Source organism: Haemorhous mexicanus, chromosome 5 (assembly GCF_027477595.1).
Source record: "Haemorhous mexicanus isolate bHaeMex1 chromosome 5, bHaeMex1.pri, whole genome shotgun sequence".
Classification (NCBI taxonomy): domain Eukaryota; kingdom Metazoa; phylum Chordata; class Aves; order Passeriformes; family Fringillidae; genus Haemorhous; species Haemorhous mexicanus.
The window spans coordinates 22,830,797-22,851,707 of NC_082345.1; the positions used below are offsets into that span (position 1 = coordinate 22,830,797).

Consider the following 20,911-nt stretch of genomic DNA (forward strand, 5'->3'; position numbering starts at 1 on the left):
TGGAGGGAGTTAGAGCTGCTTAAAGGTAAGGGCTGTTTTTCTTTTGAGTTTGTGATTTGGATTTGGTAGGTTTGAGTGAGCCCTGGGAGCTGAAGTAAGTGAAGGTTGCATGCTGCATCCAAACTGGTTAGGGAAGGAAGAGGATTATAGATAACCTACAGGGACTTAAAACTTGAATTTAATTACCTGAATGACTAGATGAAGTATCTTTATTTTATATGTGAGCTTTAAGAAACCGCTCTAAGACCTGCAGCAAAAGATTTGAACAGCAAGTTGAGTTTCATTTTTACGAACCTGCTTTAGCCTTGGAGCTGTTAAGGTGCAGCTGTAGAGGAGCACCTGGGTGGTGGTCTGACTGGATCTGCAGGATTATGGGTTCCCATGGCTGTTGTTTCATAGCTCGTATCTTTTGAATTATGAAAGCTCCAGACCAATTCTGTCTGTGATGTCAACCTTGAACTTCCCTGACATCTTTTTAATCCAGTCATCTGCCTGTCTCTGTGCTGTAATTTAGCCTGATGGAGTGCAGAACTACATTCTAGGGAAGTACCATGGAAACGCCTAGACATCATCATTAAGACATGAGCTGGGGGAGGAAGAGCTGGGCTCACACTCTCATTTGTACCTGTGTGTGTGCGCACACACAAAGGTGGACACACACATTTGGGCAGAGGGAAGCTCCCCAGTCCTAGGAGGGAGTTGAGCCCACTTGGATCACTTTCTCCCACTTGAACTCAGTATGATCTGAATATTCTGAATGCTTGCTTTGCCTTGTCTGTTTTATGTACATTGACTGCTAGCTTTCAGCTGTGGTCTTCAGCAGCTTGCTCCTGTCTCCTTCCTTGTCCTTTCACTGCCACTAATAAATTATGCTTTTACAGTGTCAAATTCCCCACTCCCCTGTAAAATTATCCCTTTGTGACATTGCCTTCCAATCAAAAAGAAACAAGGCATCTTGTCTGCTGCTGTGCTTCTACGTTAATTCCCTTTCCCTCAGCTTTGTCCTAGGACTGCAAGTGTTTTAAGTGTAGGGCCCATTCCTATATTGCATGTCCTCCATGTTTCTGTAACACAGGCAACAACCAAGGAATATTTTGTTACTGTCCTAATGATGTTACAGGCTAATTCTGGAGTACTTCTCTTGTATTGGTTTTTTTTTTTTAGTTCTTTTTTTGGTTTTTCTTGGAAGGGTAATATCAGGGCCAAATTTACTGAAAACTAAAGTGTTAAGATTACAGATCTGTGATGGCAGCACGGGCCTGCTGCTTATCCTTTTAGTGTTGCATGTAGGTGGTTTTGTGTATACAACTCTGCTCAGGATGGTTGAGAGTATAAAGGAGAATAAATAGGTTTACTTTTAGGCTGTTATATTAGCACATGTTTTTTGTTCATTTTCCTGAATTTTAGACATTACTCATAAATTAATTTTGTTCAATTTACAGATATTATACAACACATGTTGTTTATGTGACACTTAAGATTTGGTTGCCATCCTAGAATTAACCTGATGGACAGAAATAGAGTGATACCAGCTTGCAGTTGATGTGCTTTAGATAAATATATTTGTATTATATGTGCTTAGAATGGCACAGAAATTTTGTTCTTCTTAAAACTTCTAGACTAAGTGCAATAATTGTATTAATCTAGTTGTTGTTCCTAAAATAGTTCGCTGGTCAGCTGTTAAATTCTAGACACATGGAACCTTACTGTTGTGAAACTTTCGTGCTTTTATAGACTTATCTTTTGAGTCTGGCTTTCAGGTCAGGAGGGAATTTTGTCAACTTCTCTGCTGAGATATTTTAACTATTGTGTGACCTTATTTAAAAGGGTGAGGAAGTGTAATAATATTTGAAAAACAAAGATCTCAACCACAATAATATCACACAGCCAACTTCTGGTTCTGAAAAGAGCCTTGAGGTCAGAGGGGTAACTACTAATGGGGTCAAACTAAGATGAAACACTCGTAACCTGGTGAAGTAACTGGATCTTGAGTTGGCACTCAGATCTGTCTGAGATCCTGGAATTGTGATCTGGGCTTTGCATTAAAAGAGGAGAGTCCTCACACTGTTCTGGGTGTGTGATACTTCTGCAGCACTTTTAATTTCTAATAAACCACAAGGTGAAAAGACAATGTTTGAATTTAAAGGAACTTCAGCCACTTCTTTGTTCAAAAAGAAGGAAATAAAAGGAAAAAAGAAGCTGAATCAGAGCAACAGTTTTGCAAGGGAACAGCATTAGCTAGGTGTTAAGCAAAGTGACACTCCATGAAGGCAATAAGAAGGGAAGGTATTTCTGCATTTTTGAGGAAAATGTGAGTTTTTGGGGTACTGCCAGTTTTTAATGAGAACCAGAATACTAGAGTCTACATAGGCCGTTATTTACAACGGTCTTTGTGGCAGGCACTTTGGAGAATAATGTGAATGTGAACGTAACTTCCTCACAAAGTTCTGAGAAACATATTATAACTCAGCCAGAAGAGGTTTAGTGAGATTATTCCATTTCTTGATATGGCTGAGCTCCAGGCAAATGTGTGAAGGGGGGGAGCTTTAGCACCATCTGGAACCCACAGAGTCCTTCACTGCTGGCTGCCACCTTGAAACACTTACTGATAGAGAGATTTTTCTAAACCAGTTAAGAGCTTTCTTAGTTTATTAAGCTTTTTCCGCGGTATAAAGTCTAACAAGGTGTGCATGGATCAGTGAAATAATAGAATGTCTTTCAAGTGGAATTGTGTAGTGAAGTCATCTTTTAAATCTAGAGAGCTGCAAAGGGGGTAAAGTGTAACCATTTCTCAAATATGATGAGCAGTCAACGGAGTTTGCAAAATTGCTTGTGGTAAGAGACTGTGAGTTCTCCTTTAAGAAATTTCACCTTCCTTTGTTGTAGATTCTGACTTGGCTTTCATTGTTAAACACTTTGGTTTGTTTTTGCTCAGTATTTTTTTTCCTTAAGAAAAAAACAACAGAATTTAACTTCTGCAAGTGAAGAAAAGAAATAAAACCCCAAATAGGCTTTCCAAAAAGTGTGTGTGTTCCTGCTGCTTATCAAGATTTCCATTTAACATTCTTCCATAGCTGGAATATGTGCTGCTAGTGCCAGATGGCACAGTTTCATAGAGAAGAACTAGCTCTTGCTTAGTAGTAATGCAGACAAACAATACCAAATTAGCATAAGCAAATGTCAGTGAGTTAACATAAAGCCTGTGTTATTTCTGTCTTTTCTTCTTTTCCTAGGCCATGGGTGTTGAGAGTGACCAGGAGATTGTACAGATGATTGGCACAGAGGAACATGTGATGGCTGCATTTGCTCCTAGTCTGGAAGAATGCCAAAAAGCTCAGATTTTTACACAGATGCAGGTGTGTCTTTTCACATGGCCAGAGACCATAAAAATCAAGACAGTGGGTATTGACCACTGCTGTGGTCAGCAATGGACATAGACTTTTTTTAAGATTTGTTTTGGAGGTTTATTTCAAGCTGAGGCTTTTTAAAGGGTCAGGACTTGCCAAATGTGAAACTTGGCTCTCATAACCTAACTGGAGAAGAAAAAAATCAAAGTCAAGCAATGCTTTGTTTTCAGAAGCCCAAGGTTGTGTTTTAATGGCATAACCCTGTATATAAAAAGTAGCAATGTCCATAAAATTAGGGGGGTTTGTTGAAGACTTTTTTTAAAAGGGAATTGCATGCCCCATTTTGCTGAAGCCCTGTTGATGTGGCTATGACCATTTAATCATGAGTAGATGTTCTTCTGTTTTAGTCTCCTGTATGAAGCCTACGTAGCAGCTACCCTCTGTCCTGCTAAAGACTCAGAGGAATTCTCTTAGCTCATGCACCTTATTTAGTTAGCCAGAACATGGGCCATTTTGCTTTGAGCAAATGGGTATATATATTAATCTGCTAGAAGAAGCTTTTGGAAATTAATCTTATTTCTGCTGTTTCATTGTAAACTTTGTCATATCATTCCATTTGTGATATTTAGTGTTTTAAAGTGAACATCTTTCTGGTTTTTATCTTTGGTGGCTTTTGAGGGTTCCAGTTAGCTTGAAGAGCTCCCAATTCAGTGTCAGATGAGTAAGTAAACTGGAGCAACACAGAGGAATGTGAAGTATTTAGAAAGTTAGAAAAACAGACAGAAATACAGAAATTATTCTGTGCAAGAAATGTCAAATGAAGTTAATAGAGAGATACACTCTTCCACAAAGAGCTGACAGATGGAAAGGATAATCTGTCATTTAGTGGAGAGGGTGACTCTTTCACATAGCTTCATGACTTCCAGGCAGAAACTTCCTGTGTGGGCTTGGATTGCTTCTTGACTCATCTTCCTAGGAATTCTGCAGATTGATTGACAAAGAGTAAGGAGAGTAAGAATCCACTGCAAGGCATTCCTGGAGACAGACGTGGATGCCACACAGTAGCTTTTGGGGATATTAAACAGTGAAGTTTAATGATTTAATATCTGAATGAAATTTAGCAAGCACGCAAAAGAACTGAAGGTGAAAAGTCTAACTAAATAAAGTGGATATCTTTGGAATGTATAGAATCCTTTTTCCTATGTCTCTGCCATATCCTTTCTTTTAGTATCATAGTAATCATGAATTTCCAACACTTTCCATTCCAAATGTTACCAACCTGTGACAAACATTGCATGCACAGTCAATTGTGTCGTTTTTCGGGAATTCTTTTGTTAGTGAAATTTCATTTGTAAGTTAGTATCACTTACATCTTTGTTATTTTGCAGTTTGTTGATGTTTATATCATCCATTGGTGGTGAGATTGCACTGGTTGAGGAATACACACATAATTTCACATGTGTGTGTGTGTGTGTGTGTGTGTATTTGTATAGGTTACAATTCTGATATTAACTCAGGTTAATTCCTCCCTTCACAGGCATTGAAATACATTGGAAACAAAGTACGAAGGCAAAGGATGTGGGGAGGCCCAAAGAAAACAAAGATGGAAGAAGCCCGAGAGCTGCTGGCATCAACCATTCTGACCCATGTGCTCGTATGTAACGTTCTGGGAGTTTTTTAAACAGGAGTAAGCCTGTATGGTTATTTATGGTGCGAGCTTTGTTGGCAGGGAAAAATGTCTTTGATGGCTTTATAGCTGAGATAAAGTAAATCATCCTCAAAATAAAGGGGGAGACTTGGATTGAGTCAAAAGAAATCTTTGTGAAATGCTGTACCATTGAACTAATCAAACTATGCACTTTTTTCTACATAGCCAGACAGTATCAGGTGTGATTTCAGGACTTTCATGACCTATATCTTTATTCTGATTTACTTTCATTTGCTATCTGTTTCAAAGTCACTAATGTTTATTTTTTGCATTTTTAAAGTAAGTAAAGTGCTGAAATCCCTTTTGTAACTCAGTCAGCCCGGATTACGACTGATTTAAATGGATGCATTTTGTCTGAATAAGAACTAAAGAGTGATCCTGAAGCATTGATATGTTTTTGTTTTGTTTATTTTTTTTTTTAAATTTTTTTACAGGTGAAGGAATTCAATTTCCGTGCCAAGTGCATATACACAGCAGTGATGGTACGCAGAGTAATTTTGGCTCAAGGAGAAAATAAAGTAGATGACAGAGACTATTATGGAAATAAACGATTGGAGCTGGCAGGGCAGGTGAGTTTTTACTTCAGAGCCAAGTGTTTCAGGGTTTTGTTACTGTCTCCTCTTAAAAGATGCAGAATAAGGAATAAAGAGTATCCCTGTCTTCTCAACTGAAGTGTTTTCCCTTTCATTTTATCTTTGTTGGCTTTTCTGTGTTGACTGATATATCTGCTTTCATGATTGAGACTAATACATTGATCTTCACTTTTGTATTGCCTCTTTATACCAGATGAAAGGACAGAGCAGTGCAAATAGACCATCAGTCCTAGTTGTGGCATAACACTGCTGGTGTCGAGAAGGCAGCAGTAAGAGCCATTCCCCAGTGTTCTCCTCTAAGCAGCTGGGTAAGGGAATAAACTGGGACAAAGGAGATGCCTGCATGCCATGTCCGGGCTGTCCCACTGTGGAGAACCCAGCTTGTGTACCAGCTAACAGAGCAGCCGCTCAAGCCTCCTGTAATTTAGTGCCCATAAGATTGCTCATTTTTTGTCAGCTGCCTCTCTGGCCTCTAGGGTGGCATGAATTAACGAAATATTCAAAGTTAACTTGTGCAGCTAATGAAAGTGGATTTTGTGGAGTTCTCTGCTTGCAGAATTTTGGCACTGGAGGCTGAAGCAGTATCCAAAGGCTGCAAAGGAGGGAACGGTTTGAGGTGTCTAGCATTGTTGTTTTGCAGAGAGGGTGACAGTTCACAGCTCTTGGCCAAACTGCATTCTCCTAATGCTGGAAGAATTTGCCTGTCAGGTAAAGGAACTGCTTAGCGAATGTGGCATGGATTTTTCCTTGCCATGTGCGCTTATTTGGTTAAACAGTTTATATTAGGATTGGACTTCTTTGCTGTGCTAAGTACTAACGCAAGTTGGAGTTTTAGTAGTTGGTATCACCTGTGGTTATTGATCATGCATCAGAAATTCAGAATTTCTGAATTCTGAATTTCTGATTGCACTGGATTGCAGAAACTGCATATCTGCTGCTCACAGCGTTTGTATTGGGATTTCTGTTTGTGCACACATAATAATATTTGTTCCTTTTTGTTCCTATACAGTGGAAATTCTCATTTTATTACCCTTTTTAAGATGTGTGCTTGCATATTGTCTCCTATTCCTCTTTTCCAACCTGCCCTGCCCTCTATGCCCGTATGTGTACACACATAGTGCAATTATTTTAGAGTAAAAACCATATGCTTTGCTTCCTAGTTTTCTGAAGAAACTAAGATGGCACTCTTGAACACATTCAAAGCACAAATGCAATGAAAAAAACTTAGAATTTTCTTATCCTAAAAAGTTTTTTTAAATTAATGTCTTTACTGTTCATCAAGTTTTTGCACCAGTGCTGAGGCAGAATGTGTTTCTTAAGTGTAAGGAGTAGTAAATGGACATTAGTGCAACATTTCAGTGGAATCAGTATTTTAAGCTGTGATGCATTTCTTAGGTTTCTGCTGTAACTGCTGTAGTTCAGTATGATTGTAATCAGTAAATTAGTTGTTGCTTTGTCATCAGATTGTTCTTATTTAACTGGATCGAAGGAGTAGTTTGTTTTTTCCTAATACCTCTAGAAGCAGAAAGTAGAGCAGGTGCAGAATTTTCTACAAGCTATAAATAAAAGGCCTCTGCTCACACAGATGTTAACAACCAAATTGTTTTAAATTATGTGGGAAAAGGTTTTAAATGTAGAGGATTGTCACAACAAAGCCAATGAATATTTTTCTCTATATCAAGAAGACCTCTGGGGGGGTGAGGATGATGTTAACACTTGATTAAGAGTAGTTCTTTCTCTCTTGTGGTATTTTAAATGCTCATTTCAAGCTGAGTGGTTTAATTTCCCTCCACTATTTTTTTGGTGAAATACTAATTTTGTTGGATTGCAGACTAAGTAGTGTTGAGTTTTGCCAGTGTTTTGGTTTTTTTGTTTTTTATGCCAGCATGTTCCTGGAATAAAAATACTGTTGATTTAAAATCTGAATAAATTAAAATAAAAAGAAAAGGTTCCCATGCAAGGAGAAAAACACAGCGGTCTAAACAGTGTAAAGACATAAATGGCATTGTGTTTATAAAAATGTGTGAAAACAATAGCTGCTAATTTCACACCCCATGGGACAAGAGAGTACGAAATGTGCTTTAGCTTTAGATAACAGAGTTGTATCCACTAGCCAAGCTGGTTTACAGAGCTTTCTCTTAGTCTGTCTGCCACTAGAGGCTTGGTAGGCCAGGTGCCAGCTGAGGTGTTAGCAAAGCCTACCGATTTCAGGCTTAATCTTTTCACCTACCTTTTTTCTTCCCTTAATGTGTTCATTATTTGCTAAGCATTACTCTGTTCTTTGTCCTCTTTTTTTTTTTTTTGGTTTTTTTTTTTTTTTTTTTTTTTTTTTTGTTTTGTTTTTTTTTTGTTTCTAATGCAGCTTGCTTTGTATGTGTGAGATATGGAACAGCACCAAAATCCGGCACCCTGGAAAGCAAGGGATTTCTACTCTGTGACAAAAGAATACTGCCTTGACTTCAGAGATTGCCTAATCCCAGCTGTTCTGATAATATAATTAAGACTGCCTAATGTCTTTAATTTTGCAACCAGTTTGTGTGAAAGGGAGAATTTGGCACTCTAAAGGCTTAAACGCTAAATAGCAATCTCAAGGCACCTAATTAGAATTCTCTGACATTTAGCTAATTGCTGAAACTGTATTTCAGCAGCTTAACTTCTTTATTAATTTTTCTTAGGATTTTCAATGAAAACCAATTGGTGAGCTGTCAGTATTTTTTTTCCTTACGTATAATTTGCTCTTTAGTGCTCCTCTCTGAAGAAGGCTGAAAGGCCCTGGACTAACTATGAAATCCATTGAATATTATCAGTGGCATTCCATCCTTTTCTTTAATCTCTTGCTCTTGACCTAAATAATGTGGTTATTGTGAAGTTCTTCTTTGCCAGATAGTCAGAGCTCTTAGAGAGTCTGTGAGTGAAATTAGCAAAGTACGAGGCTTTCCAGACTGGCAAGTAGTAACAAGTTGGTGTACAAGGGGTATAACTGACTTTATTAGTTATAGAAGAGGAAGGGTGTTGTGGCTTTATAATCTCCATGACATATGGAATGATGAGATTCTTGCAATTTTTTGATCAAGAAATCAAATATGAAAACGTGCTCTGAGTAATTTTTTCAAGTGTTTGGTTGAATGTTTCAATCCTCCTCAAACCTGTTTAGATCAAATGTTTTCTGTAGTTCGTTTCAAGAGTTTAGTTCTTATTTAATAAGACTATCAGCCATCTTAAAATGACACCTTTCCTCCTCTTACTTTTTCCCTACTTCTGAAACTATTGCCTCATAATCTTATTTTGGGTAACTCCAGTGCATTCTCCTTCCCAATACAATGCTTCATAAGAGCTTTTATTTCTGGTGGAAATCTAATTTAAATTAACTGTGATATTGCAGGTGAGTTGCAGTTGACTGGATTTCTTGTGACAGTGGTGAGAGAGTATCATTTTGCAACTGTTAATGGTATCATTCCAAGGTCGGGTCTAAAAAACCTATCTGTCCAGAGTGGCAGTAGGATTCCACTTTTGTCAACGGTTGGCATGCTCTGTGTGTTGTCACCAGCTTTTCAGTGCCATTTGCCAAATGCTTTAGTCAGCCCAGCTGGAGCATGTAGGTAGAGGAAAGGAAATGAAAGCTAGTGGCCCATCCTAGGGAGAGAAGAGTGTGGATTACTTTCTTGTTTCCAGAAGGTAAGGAAAGGTGGGGACTATGTCTCATGGAGACAGGTGAAATACAGTTTAATTCTGCATACACAAAAATTGCATGGTTCAAATTACTCCAGAATGTCCTAGCGTGTGATGGATGAACACATAGCTTGTTCTACACTGGGTGCTTTGTACACTAGGAACTACCATTCCTGGCACTGAGAGCAGCTGCATTTTTGGCTCTTCTGACACTTCGAGATGTTGTAGACTCAGGTCTCAGGACAGAAATGCCAGGCTTTAGAGTTTACATTGCTTGCTTGCAAAGCTAATTGTTGTGAACACTTAAAATGTATCATGAAGTGCAGATTTAAATGTTTTGGAAAACTCTTGCAGTTGCAAGGAGAGGCTGAGCAAACTGCAGAAACAAAGCAGATTGGAGAGCAAAAAAAGTCAGATCACAACTTTGGTAACCTTTTCCTTTTATGGCTATTTTAAGAAGTAATTAATATACAAGAAATAATTGTGTTAAAATGCCACACTTTTGAATGGTTTGGTTGCTGGGTTCATTTTGGGTTGATTGTTTGGGGTTTTTTTCCTATTTAGCTGAGATATGTATTTTTATTTGTTTATTGCCTAAACTGTAGACTTTTTGGGTTGTTGGTTTGTCTTTTTTTAAGAGGGACCTGTGAAGAGTATTGCACTTTCCAGATAGTAGCGTTTCTAGAAAACAGTGACAGATGTTCCACAGGTGAACTCTCTGTGGGTGTAATTAGTTTTCCACAGATTGTGATTGGCAGACAGTAGCAGGATAAAAGTGTGTATGTTTAAGGAAGCTGCCTATGAAACCTGAGATATGTATTAGAGTAAAAACCAGTCTTGCCTCCAAATCTTGTGTGTAATTCCGGGTTGTACATTAGGGTATTAAATCTTTAAAATAGTTTGTAACTCTAGGGAGGAAGTAAATCAGCTGGATTGTAATGTAGCTGGTTAGGGAAGATAGTTGGATAGCATAGAGAAGTATGGCTGTGCTAAAAGTGTGAAGGAAAGATTAAAGCAAAGCAAAAGAGGATAAGTGCGTGAACTTAGACCATTCTAGTTAATTTCTATTAAGAGTTCTCTAATACTATAACAAGGCAAAAACTTGTGGTAAAATTAGCATTTGTGAAACAGAAAAGTTACATTTTAACTGACAAGTAGATACTTTCCTCATTTCCTAGACTTGAAGTAGTATAATTTTCTTAACCATTTTGTATTTCCAGCTTCTTTCTCTTCTATTTGAAGATTTGTTCAAAAAATTTAACTCTGAGCTGAAAAAGATTGCTGACCAGGTGATCCCCAAGCAGCGAGCAGCTCAGTTTGATGTCGTAAAGCACATGCGGCAGGACCAGATCTCCAACGGCATGGTCAATGCCATCTCCACAGTAAGTACTTCTGTTCTCACTCTAGGATGCAGAGTTTTCCACCACAGTGAATGATTGAAATGTGTACATTTATTTTTGATGAATCTTCTTGTTTTGATTTGAAAAGCAGAACTATTTAATGTTTGTTATAGATTAAAATTGGAAAACTCTGTCAGGGACAGGGCATTTGGAATTCACTGAAGAATCAGTAATCATCAAGTATCTTTTATTTCAAACGGATGTTTTAATTTTTGAGATGGAATTGTAGAAGCAGGCAAATTTATAATAGTGGTCATGGTTGTATTTATCCAGCTGTCTTCTAGGTTCTACTTGACTATGTGGTTTTTTATTATCTGGATTTAGCTTGGGGTCAGGTTACATCATTTGTACAAAAGATTTTTGGAAAACAGCAGGAAAACATCATGAGCAGGAGGAAAAAAAATTCCTCTCAACTTCAATTTTGAGGTCTTTCAAGGCAGTGCCTTTTTATTTTGAAGTTGATGAAATGAACAAATTTGCAGCATAGAAGTTTGTCCTTCTCTGCTAATGGTACTGATCTATTTAACAGGAAAATCTGCTGCATGCCAAAATATTAAAAAACTCTGATCATTACCCTTTAAATATTTGCCTTGGTTGGATTTTAGCCTGTTTCTGTCTTCTGCTGGAACAGATACTTTCCTTCATGCCAGTGGACAATAACAATAATAGCTACTAACTTTGTGTTTCACCTCAGACATCTGCAAGAGCAATTTGTGAGATTGCTCCTGAAATCCAGCTAGTAGCTTGTAAAAGACTTTGAAATGCATGTTTTTTAAAATAAATTAGATTAGACTTAAGTATTTTAGGAGCTGGTAAAAATTGTGGAACTTAATTTTTAATCTTTGGTGCTCTTGAGAGGGCTTTTCTGCCTAGCATGAAACTGAGGTTTTTCTTTGGTTCTTGTAAACAAATTAATTCCACATATTGCATCCAAAACCACCAACAGTCTGTAACTTACAAATCCCAGTGTTAAAGCTTATCACTGTTTAATTTTATGAGTGCCCCAAATGTAGTTAAATCTCCACAGTGCACATAACCAAAACAATTGACAGATTTGTTTCTCTAAATGCTAGTGCTTTCTTCTAGCTTGTGCCAGTTTTTCCATTTGGACTGACAGAGATAAATCTGCAAGTATTCAGTCCATATTCAGTAAAGTCTTCGTTCTTCCTGTGTCTTTGGACTCTTTTTTTACTGCCACATAAGCAGTTAAATACCATCTGCTCTTAAGCATTGAAAAATAATTTCTCAGGAACAATGCCCAGTGCACACCATTCAAGAGATTAAGCAAATACCACAGAAATGATTATTGGAAATTACAATCTCCAGTCTCACCAGAATGCTTCAATGATAGTCTCAAAGAGCATGAAAAAACTGAGCAGATTCATAATTACACCAGTAGCAGGCAAAAGAATTCATAGCCTTACTGCATCCGCTCTACAGTGGTACTCAGTGATGTTTGCTACAGGTCCTCTCCTTACCCTGGAAAACCCCAGAAGAGAAGGTAGGGCAGGCAGTAGTGCCACAGGCCTGATGGACATTTCAGCATCTGAAGAATCACCTGATGCCACTGGGGGGGCAACTTCCCATTCATAAGAGTTCTCAACAGGATGTTCTCAATGGGGGTGGTCTCACAACTGTCCTGGCCTCTTTTGATTTTTTTTTTTTTTTTTTGTGGACAACTTTTGAAGGATCTACTCTGTCCCTTCCAAAGCACAACTAATATTTTGTATGACGTCTTCAGGCAGCATTTTTACTTCCCCTTTTTCCCAGTCTTTTTTATTTTAGACTCTTCTGGGCAGCAAAGGAGAAACCACATACTTATTTAGCCTACAGATGCAATACTTTCTAGTGTGAAGAAAAACTACTGACTTATTGTATTCTTCCACTTACACTCCCATAACTCTCAGTCTTTACAGAATGAAATGGTCAGTGAGTGAACCCTTCCCAAAGATGCTGAACAAATTAACAGGTTTCTTTTGACTGACTTGCCATTGAGCATGATGTCTTCCCACTTGCTATTACAAATTTGAGACTATTTGATAGTCTCCAGTGGAAGACTAGAAACTATCAAAATAACAAAACCATTCATATGAATGGTGTTTTCTTCTGTTGATCACTGAATGGGCTTGTGCTGTTAAAAGTGGAAATAAAAAAGCCAAGCAAATCACTCTCTGAAAGGGTTTTGGTGTATTATAAACAGCAAGCAAGCTTCAAGTTATTTGTTATTATTGGTGAGCCGAGTTTGCCAGAAAGGGTTCAAGAATTAGCAGAAGGCCGTCCTTGGGAAAATGTTATCTTTGGACTTAACTGTAACATGGTGCCTGCAGTAAATAGTATTTCAGACAGAAACTTGCTGTATACACTGACTCAGGTGCTGAGAACTGGATATGGAGTAAATGTCACAAAGGCAAAAATTTTAACACCAAATTTCAAGATTGCAGTAGAGTTTATTAAATCTTGCATGGAAGCATATTTGTGTCCTAGAACATGCTCTGAGCTCCTCTGTTGTTGTGATTAAAACCACAAGTGAGAGTGCCTGTGACAATCCTGAAACACAAAACCTCTGAGATGTTCATGGATCTTTTATATTTGGTGTAATCCAAACAGAAGCTGGAAGGACCTATTCCACACACATACAGACTCTCTTCTCTGGGAAGACACATCAGTGTGTCTTTTTCCTCTGGATTCCAAAAACAGAAGGCTTCAAAAAAGTACAGAGGGCTTTGATGTCAGACTTCTCCAGCATAAATGTCGGTTTCCTACAAAAGTAACAAATCATGAAAAAGGCAAAACTGAAAGCTTGTGGGACCTATTGTAAAAGTGTTATATCGCTCCAAAGACTGTTTTTTTCTTTCTTAAATACTAAAGAAAAAATCTATAAAACAAAACCAAAATCATTTAATTTAGCTAAAGTTGAGTATTAATTTACCTGTGATGGACAGATGAAAAAGACTATTTGTATGATGGAATATGTAATAGCAAAAGTATCTGCTCATCTGAAAGTCCTTTTGTTTCAACTTCTCTTTAATACCTAATACAGATATGCTATAACTAGGAGTTTATAGGCAGATAGGTAGTTGGAAATTTGATTAATACAAATGGGCAGCCTTTGTTTTGCAAAGCTCCTCAGATATCATTCTGTCTAGACTCTGGAAAAAGTCAAGACAAGGACAAACTGCACAAGTTCTTTTGAAACATTAATATTATTCTACAGGGAAATTGGTCTCTAAAGAGATTCAAGATGGACCGCCAAGGCGTGACACAAGTCTTGTCCCGCTTGTCTTACATATCTGCTCTGGGAATGATGACCAGGATCTCTTCTCAGTTTGAAAAGACAAGGAAAGTGAGTGGTCCTCGATCGCTACAGCCATCTCAGTGGGGGATGCTCTGTCCTTCTGACACTCCTGAAGGAGAGGTGAGGAATTTTTGTTTTGCTTTCTGTGTTTCTTGCCCTGACAAATGAAGACACTGTTTAATTTGAAGCCGGTGGTCCTCGATCAGAGGAATAATTTTGATGAAGAGGTTTCTGCAGAGATAAATTATCCTCAGCCTGGTAACACAACTTGTGTGACTTCTTACATCCTACCTGTTTACATCCTGGTCCTCCTTACTATATTGTCTTTTTATTCCTGCATAGACAGTCTGGAAACAGTTCTGAGATCATTTGGCTATATGAGAATGACATGAACAGGTCCCATTTTTGCAGTGGAACTACCTGTTCTCTTTTGGAGAGAGCAGAAGGAGAGGAGTCCTAAACCCCTCTCCCTTTGTTCTTGTAATAAACATTCTGTTTTCCAGTTGCAGCGTCAACCTGCAGTGTTTCTGGAAACTTGTACAAGTATTTGTTTAGCCATCAGCTAGAGGAAGAAAACCATCTTTGTACATATTTCAATCAGGAATTGATTCTGACCGTCTTGTTTTGTTTGGCTTTCCTTTTTTTTTTTTTTTTTTCTGAATAGAAGATACTCTTGGGGGAGGAATTCTCAACTTTCTGAATAAGTCAATATAAGCTAGTCTTACTAGACAGCTGAAATAAAGTTACACTGTATAAGGTGATTTTTCATTTAAAGATGTTAATGTTGGTGCTAGAACATACAGGATACATGGAAAATTGATCAATGGACTGATCTTGTATTTCCATTATGTTGCTGAGTAGCTGAGGAGAGAAACATGGGGTTATACATGGTTGGTTAACTTAAAATCTGTTTCAGTGCCTATATTTTTTATTAGCTTGTTAAATGCTAAAACATTACACTTCCGTGTGATTAAGAAAATTCTACCTTTTTTTTCCCCCATACTTTCAGGGAAATTAATTTAATTCCTTTCACTTTGTCATCTCTTTGTTTTTGTTAATCATAAATACAGTTTGGGGAGAAAAATGCAAGTATGGTATTAACACATAGAAAGAGAAGGGACAAGATTAGTGGGTTTCCGTTTTGTTTTTTCCTAGGCCTGTGGTTTGGTCAAAAACCTTGCCCTCATGACACACATTACTACAGATATGGAAGATGGCCCAATTATTAAATTAGCCAGTAATCTTGGAGTTGAAGATGTCAACTTGCTCTGTGGTGAAGAACTTTCATACCCAAATGTGTTCCTGGTTTTTCTTAATGGTATGTTACTTTTCACCAGTCTTGACTCTGATTTGTTGCTGATGGAGAGTTAGGCTTCAGAAACCCTCCAGTAGTTCTTGGATCACAGTCAACAGCAGATGCTGCTTTCCACGTGCAAATAATTTCCTCTGTAAATATTTTTATAGGGTTGGGCAAAGTAGATGGGCCAGATGATGGCACTTAGTTTCATGAAGTTGTGTCTTCAGAACTCTGACTGCAGATGTATGTAGCTGGGAAATGGAAGCTTTCTTAAATTTCAGCCCTATTTTAAGCCCACTTGCACAAATAGGCACAAAAATATGTACTTTTAACTAGGGGTTTCTTTGTTTGTTTTTTAGATATTGGCCAAAGGAGATGCCATTCATAAAGTACATTTAGAAGAAAATAACTCGAATTTGTAATATATAATATTGTAATAAATTTACAAATTCAGATCTTCCTTTGCAGAAAGCATTTAGTTTTCTGTAATCTTTATATGTTTTATATATATTTGTGCATTTTAAGGAGCCTTTAAAAACAGAAAGGAAACACAAGTTCAATACACTGGTTTGTGGGTTTAATCCATAAAAAAATTCAAACTTGTGGATAGGTGACTTGATCCTGATCTAAACTTATGACTTAAGAAGGTAGATAATCTGTTAAGTACAAATTCTTTAAGCTGTAAAGACCCTTCTGTTGTCTTATAAACTCCCTAAACTATCATCCTTTGTCTTCTCCTTTAAAGTTTTTAAAATGTGAGCATAGATGTTTATTTTATATGTTAAGATTACTTTGGACAGGTGACTCTTTAAATGAATTGTACTCTCTCGTTTGCTCGTCATGCATCAGAATATTTAAGTATGAGCTGAAGTGCCCTGCTGAGATAGCTGAGTTGAGCTAAGTAGCTAAAAGAGAAATTCTAGTGCTGTTGTGAGTGATCACATACATCAAAATATCAGGACTTTAAAATTTCTGACAAGGCAGAAGGGCCATTACTTGGCCTGTTCTTGGAAACCTTGGATCTGTTTCAGTACAGGTGAAATTGCAGACTTGAGAGTTGTTATCTTGTGTACCAACTGATTAATGGGCACCTGATCAGAAACATACTAGAAGAAAGCTGGAAGAACCACATCATTTCGTTTCTCAGGTTTGGAAGCATTCAGGTATTTGACTTGTGAAATTCTGACAATTTTGAATTGAGAGGAAAAAAGAGCTGGCTCTTATTCATGTTAGAGAAGGGGGATTTTACAACAACTCATTATTTACAAGAAGCAGAAGTACTTCTATGCATGCCACATATGATCAGAATTTGTAAATAGTTTTGGATATGCAAAGGATGCACCAGGTATTTATTGTCTCTCTGACCAGGTAACATCCTAGGTGTAATACGTGATCACCAGAAATTAGTCAACACGTTTCGGATCTTGCGTCGAGCGGGTTATATCAACGAATTTGTTTCCATCTCTACAAATCTGTCTGACAGATGTGTCTACATTTCCTCTGATGGCGGGAGATTGTGCAGGTAAACTTCTCATCAGAATTACCTCACTATTGAACTGGCTTTAAATTTCTATGCACTGGGCTAAGACTTTCACAGGAACAGATTTAAGCAAATTCGATAAGACTTGAGCATCTCTTTTCTCCTTACATAACCCTCATTCAAAATAGGCAGAGGTTGGAAGAGACAGAATGGGTTAATGAATATATACATATTTTAGCATTGATTGGCTGTGTGCATATTCTGTGCTCACTTCAACAAAGCAGCAGTCACAGCTACTGCTGACATTCTACTTGGTTCATTAGTTGAATCTTAGAGCATGTTGAATGCAGTTAGGATGCATGTCAGAGGCTCCAAAATAGTAAGTGCACAAACCGTCAATTAATCATACCTGGTCAAGAGATCCTGAGTAGGGCCATATTCAGTGGCAGAGAAACCACTTTTCCAGTCAGGGCTAATACATGCGTTTGGGAGATGGCAGTAAAGCTTTTAAAGTATTTTAAAAGTATTTTTAAAATAAAAGCAAGGGAAATCATGTGGATTTGCAAGGCTTTACCAAGTTTGCTTTGTAGCACCCCTCACCCTGTAATTGTTCAGATATCCCTATTAACCATTTGAAAGTGCTTATTAATCTTCTAACAGTTATTTAGACTTCAGAGGGGACTCCACAAGAATCTTGTAACTATTTGCTGCTCTTTATCAAAGCAACTTGTCCAAATAGCAACAGCCCTTGACGTGCCTTCTTGCATGCTGTCCTTTGTGTCAGTGCTTTTGTGTGGTAGGGAAGCCTTCAGAGATCCATGTGCTGTTGAAATTTATGGATTCATCAGAGATCACCCACAGTAAATGCCTGTACTTTACAGCATGTAGGCAATTGCAAAATGCAGCCTTGCATGTGGACACTTGAGCACAAACTGTGAACTTAGTGTTCTGTAAAAAACACAGTACTAAATGCTGTTCTTAGCTTTGTAGTTTGGGAAATCTCAAATTTTTTAAATCCATCATCAAAATATGTAGGTAAAATTTATAAAATTTTAGTTGAATGATTTAAAGGGAAAAAAATGGCTTTCACATCAAAATTTAAGTCTTGATTTTTCTAATACACATTTTAAGTTACATCAAACTAAGGTCTGAATAGTTAGTATTTTATTTATGTGGTTTTATCAGTTAAAGGCTGATAAATTTTAAGAACAGTTTATACAATAGGTTGTGCATAGGCAGGGTTCTTAGAGTAAGAATAAATTAAGTTACCTGCCTAAGTATTTGCTATGACCATCCTTTTTTTTTTCCTTTTTTTTTTTTTTTTTAATAATTTCAGGCCTTACATAATTGTCAAGAAGCAAAAACCTGCAGTTACCAACAAACATATGGAAGAACTGGCTCAGGGCTACAGGTATGCAATTCAAGTAGGCCATATTCATCTTGACCAAGTAAATACTGTGTGGAGATACTTCAGTCAGTCAATATTTCACAGTCTTGGGGTTAGCTGATTAGAGAAGTCTGCTCTCCTGTATAAATAATCTTTGTACTGGAGATTTTCTGTTTAAAGTCAAATTAAGGCTGGTGTTCTTATTTTGTTACTACTGTGAGATTTGGTGAGTATACAGAATAAATAGATCTCACAGCCTCATCTTTCTGCAAATGGAAGGTTTGAGGCAGCATTATCCTCCTGACTGAAAAATCAGACACCTCACAGGAGTATCAACTTAACCACCCTAAACTGGGCACATTCAGAGTTTTTGAAAGTCCTTGCAAATTCTTAGTTTAGAATTAATTCTTAGTATTTTTTTTTAAACCACACTTATACAAAGGCATTTAAATTTAGGTCTAATTTAGGTCTAACAAATCACAAAAATGTATGTGATTATCCTTATATTTGCTTACATTTACAGTGATGATGAGTACATATGGAAAGATTTTATGTAGTTGTTCAAGTAAGTAACATTCATCTGTCAGACTGTGAAGCAGTGAAAGGACAACAGGATTAATTTAGAAAACACATTCTTCTTCAATATGTAATATGCACAAAATTCTACATGTAGAAATATTTATCTGGTTTAGCTTTACATATTACATTCTTTTAATATATGTACTAAGTATTTTATATTTGCAGAAATATAAGGTCAGTACTTCTAATGTAATTTTTAATTTATCTATAGGAGTTTTGAAGACTTCTTGCATGAAGGCCTCGTTGAATATTTGGATGTGAATGAAGAAAATGACTGTAACATTGCCCTGTATGAAAATACAATCAATAAGTATGTATGCATTCAGTATACAAGAAAAACTTTCATAGGGTAACTCTGAAATGCAAACATATAGATAATGTTACTGTTTTCACATGTACACACCTTGATAATGGTTGAAACTACTCCAGGTAAAAGCTAAAGAGAGGGATCTGTCTGCATCCTAAATTATCCATGGGAAGTTACAAAAAATGGTTCAGATTTTGAGAGAGCTGTTTCTGCTACTAACTCTCAAAAATATTAAATAGTTAAAGGTATATCCTTTCTTTTTCTGGATGTGGCTCTTTGTTCTGCTCATTGGGCTGCTCATCATAAATAATCTTATCCAATAGGTATCCAAGAGGCAAATGGTTCAACATGTTATTTGATTATCTTAGCATATCATGATTGTTTGGGAATTTCTTTTCTGGCCATAAAGGGACCCTTGACACCCACCTTACAGTAAGTAGAATGCTGGAATGAGACCTTCCCTTTGACTTTTGGATGTACAATAGGCCCCAATAAAAATGTCAGCATCATTCTGTGTATTTTTTACCACACATCTTAAAACCAGTTTTGATATGTGATTTTAATTCAGAGAGATTTCCAGATCTGTTATGTTTTCCACATATTTGAAGCACCTGCTGCAATTTTTTTTACTCTTGTCTTCTGGCTGTGATTAAAGAACCCACATTAAAGGAAGGATTCTTTTAAATTTTTGAGTCCTCCTATCTTTTTACTGGTTTTTAATGTTTCTCTGGCAATATCCTGTAAACTGAAGCCCGAATATGAAATGCTAGACGTTATCTCTGTGAATGTTTGATCAGCAGATTTGTGCAGAAAATTCTTTTTCTAAATAATCTGTCCTGGTCAAGTACTCCTGCAAGCTAATAGAAATACATCATTGATTTCAGTGGAGCTGGGTGAGCTCTTCAATTATCTTTAACCTTTGCTAAATGTAATGCATTAACTCTGCTAATTAAATTGCATTGCTCCTACCCAGGCTTTTGAAGACTTTATCACTTTAAGAGATTACTCTTGCATGCTCTTGACTGAGTTCTGTATACATGAGCAAAGAAGAGGCACACAATTGCTGTCATTTGTGCCAAAATTAAATAACTTCCACAAAGCACCAGAGCTGAAAATTTAAGTTACCGGACAACTGACTCAGCTAGAAAGGTTAATGGGAATGTATCACATGAAATCATTATTTAGTCTAAAAGTGGAGGAGAAAGTGAACTTCCAGTGGATCAGTGTGAGGAAAAGACTCCTCAGCAACTCCCAGGAAGCTCAGAAGATTCTTGTATTGTTCAAACTCAATCGTTTTGTGTTTGGCTTCAATGCTAACAGTGGCTAACTGTGCCATAAGTATCTGAGCTTGCATTGTATGAGCACATTGCTCCTTGTGTTTGGTAATGATGCTCCCTAAATCTTGAATAGCTGAGTTGAGTACCCCCTTTCCCCAGATGATCATCTTGCATTTAAATGGTGTGACCATGTTGGTACATCTTGTTCTGGTAATGCCACTGATACTTCAGATAGTGGGCTGTATCTCAGAAGCATTGCTGCTTTTGTAATGTAGGCTTCCTTTAGCTACAGTATCCTCTCTTTCCAATCCAATAAGAGGGGTTTTCATTGGAGTATTTGACTCTAATGCCTTCAGTTTCTTCCTTACACATTTGTAATTCTGCTTTTCAAACTCATGAGGTTGCCTTTCCTATCTTGGGCCTGGTTCTGGCAGTGACATTTTTGACCTGCAGAAATTGAACTGCCCTGTAAAGTTTGAATGTCTCCCATTAGATCTCTGGAATACTTCATAAGGTAGTAGGGTCATCTTTGATTGAAATAGGATTGACCTCACTGCAAGAAGACATTTGTT

General features: G+C 37.3%; 1 protein-coding gene across 6 annotated transcripts in view; it reads left to right on the plus strand.

Annotated features, from left to right (window-relative positions):
* POLR3B (RNA polymerase III subunit B) overlaps positions 1-20,911 on the plus strand; it is a 71,855-nt gene that overhangs the window by 14,641 nt on the left and 36,303 nt on the right. For all 6 annotated transcript variants that reach the window (XM_059846258.1, XM_059846257.1, XM_059846259.1 and 3 more), the window contains 9 exons: positions 3,234-3,356; positions 4,885-5,001; positions 5,490-5,624; positions 10,538-10,699; positions 13,932-14,132; positions 15,168-15,330; positions 16,678-16,831; positions 18,126-18,200; positions 18,967-19,065. In XM_059846258.1, the coding sequence (XP_059702241.1) occupies positions 3,234-3,356; positions 4,885-5,001; positions 5,490-5,624; positions 10,538-10,699; positions 13,932-14,132; positions 15,168-15,330; positions 16,678-16,831; positions 18,126-18,200; positions 18,967-19,065 (1,229 nt within the window). The remainder of the gene's footprint in view (positions 1-3,233; positions 3,357-4,884; positions 5,002-5,489; positions 5,625-10,537; positions 10,700-13,931; positions 14,133-15,167; positions 15,331-16,677; positions 16,832-18,125; positions 18,201-18,966; positions 19,066-20,911) is intronic.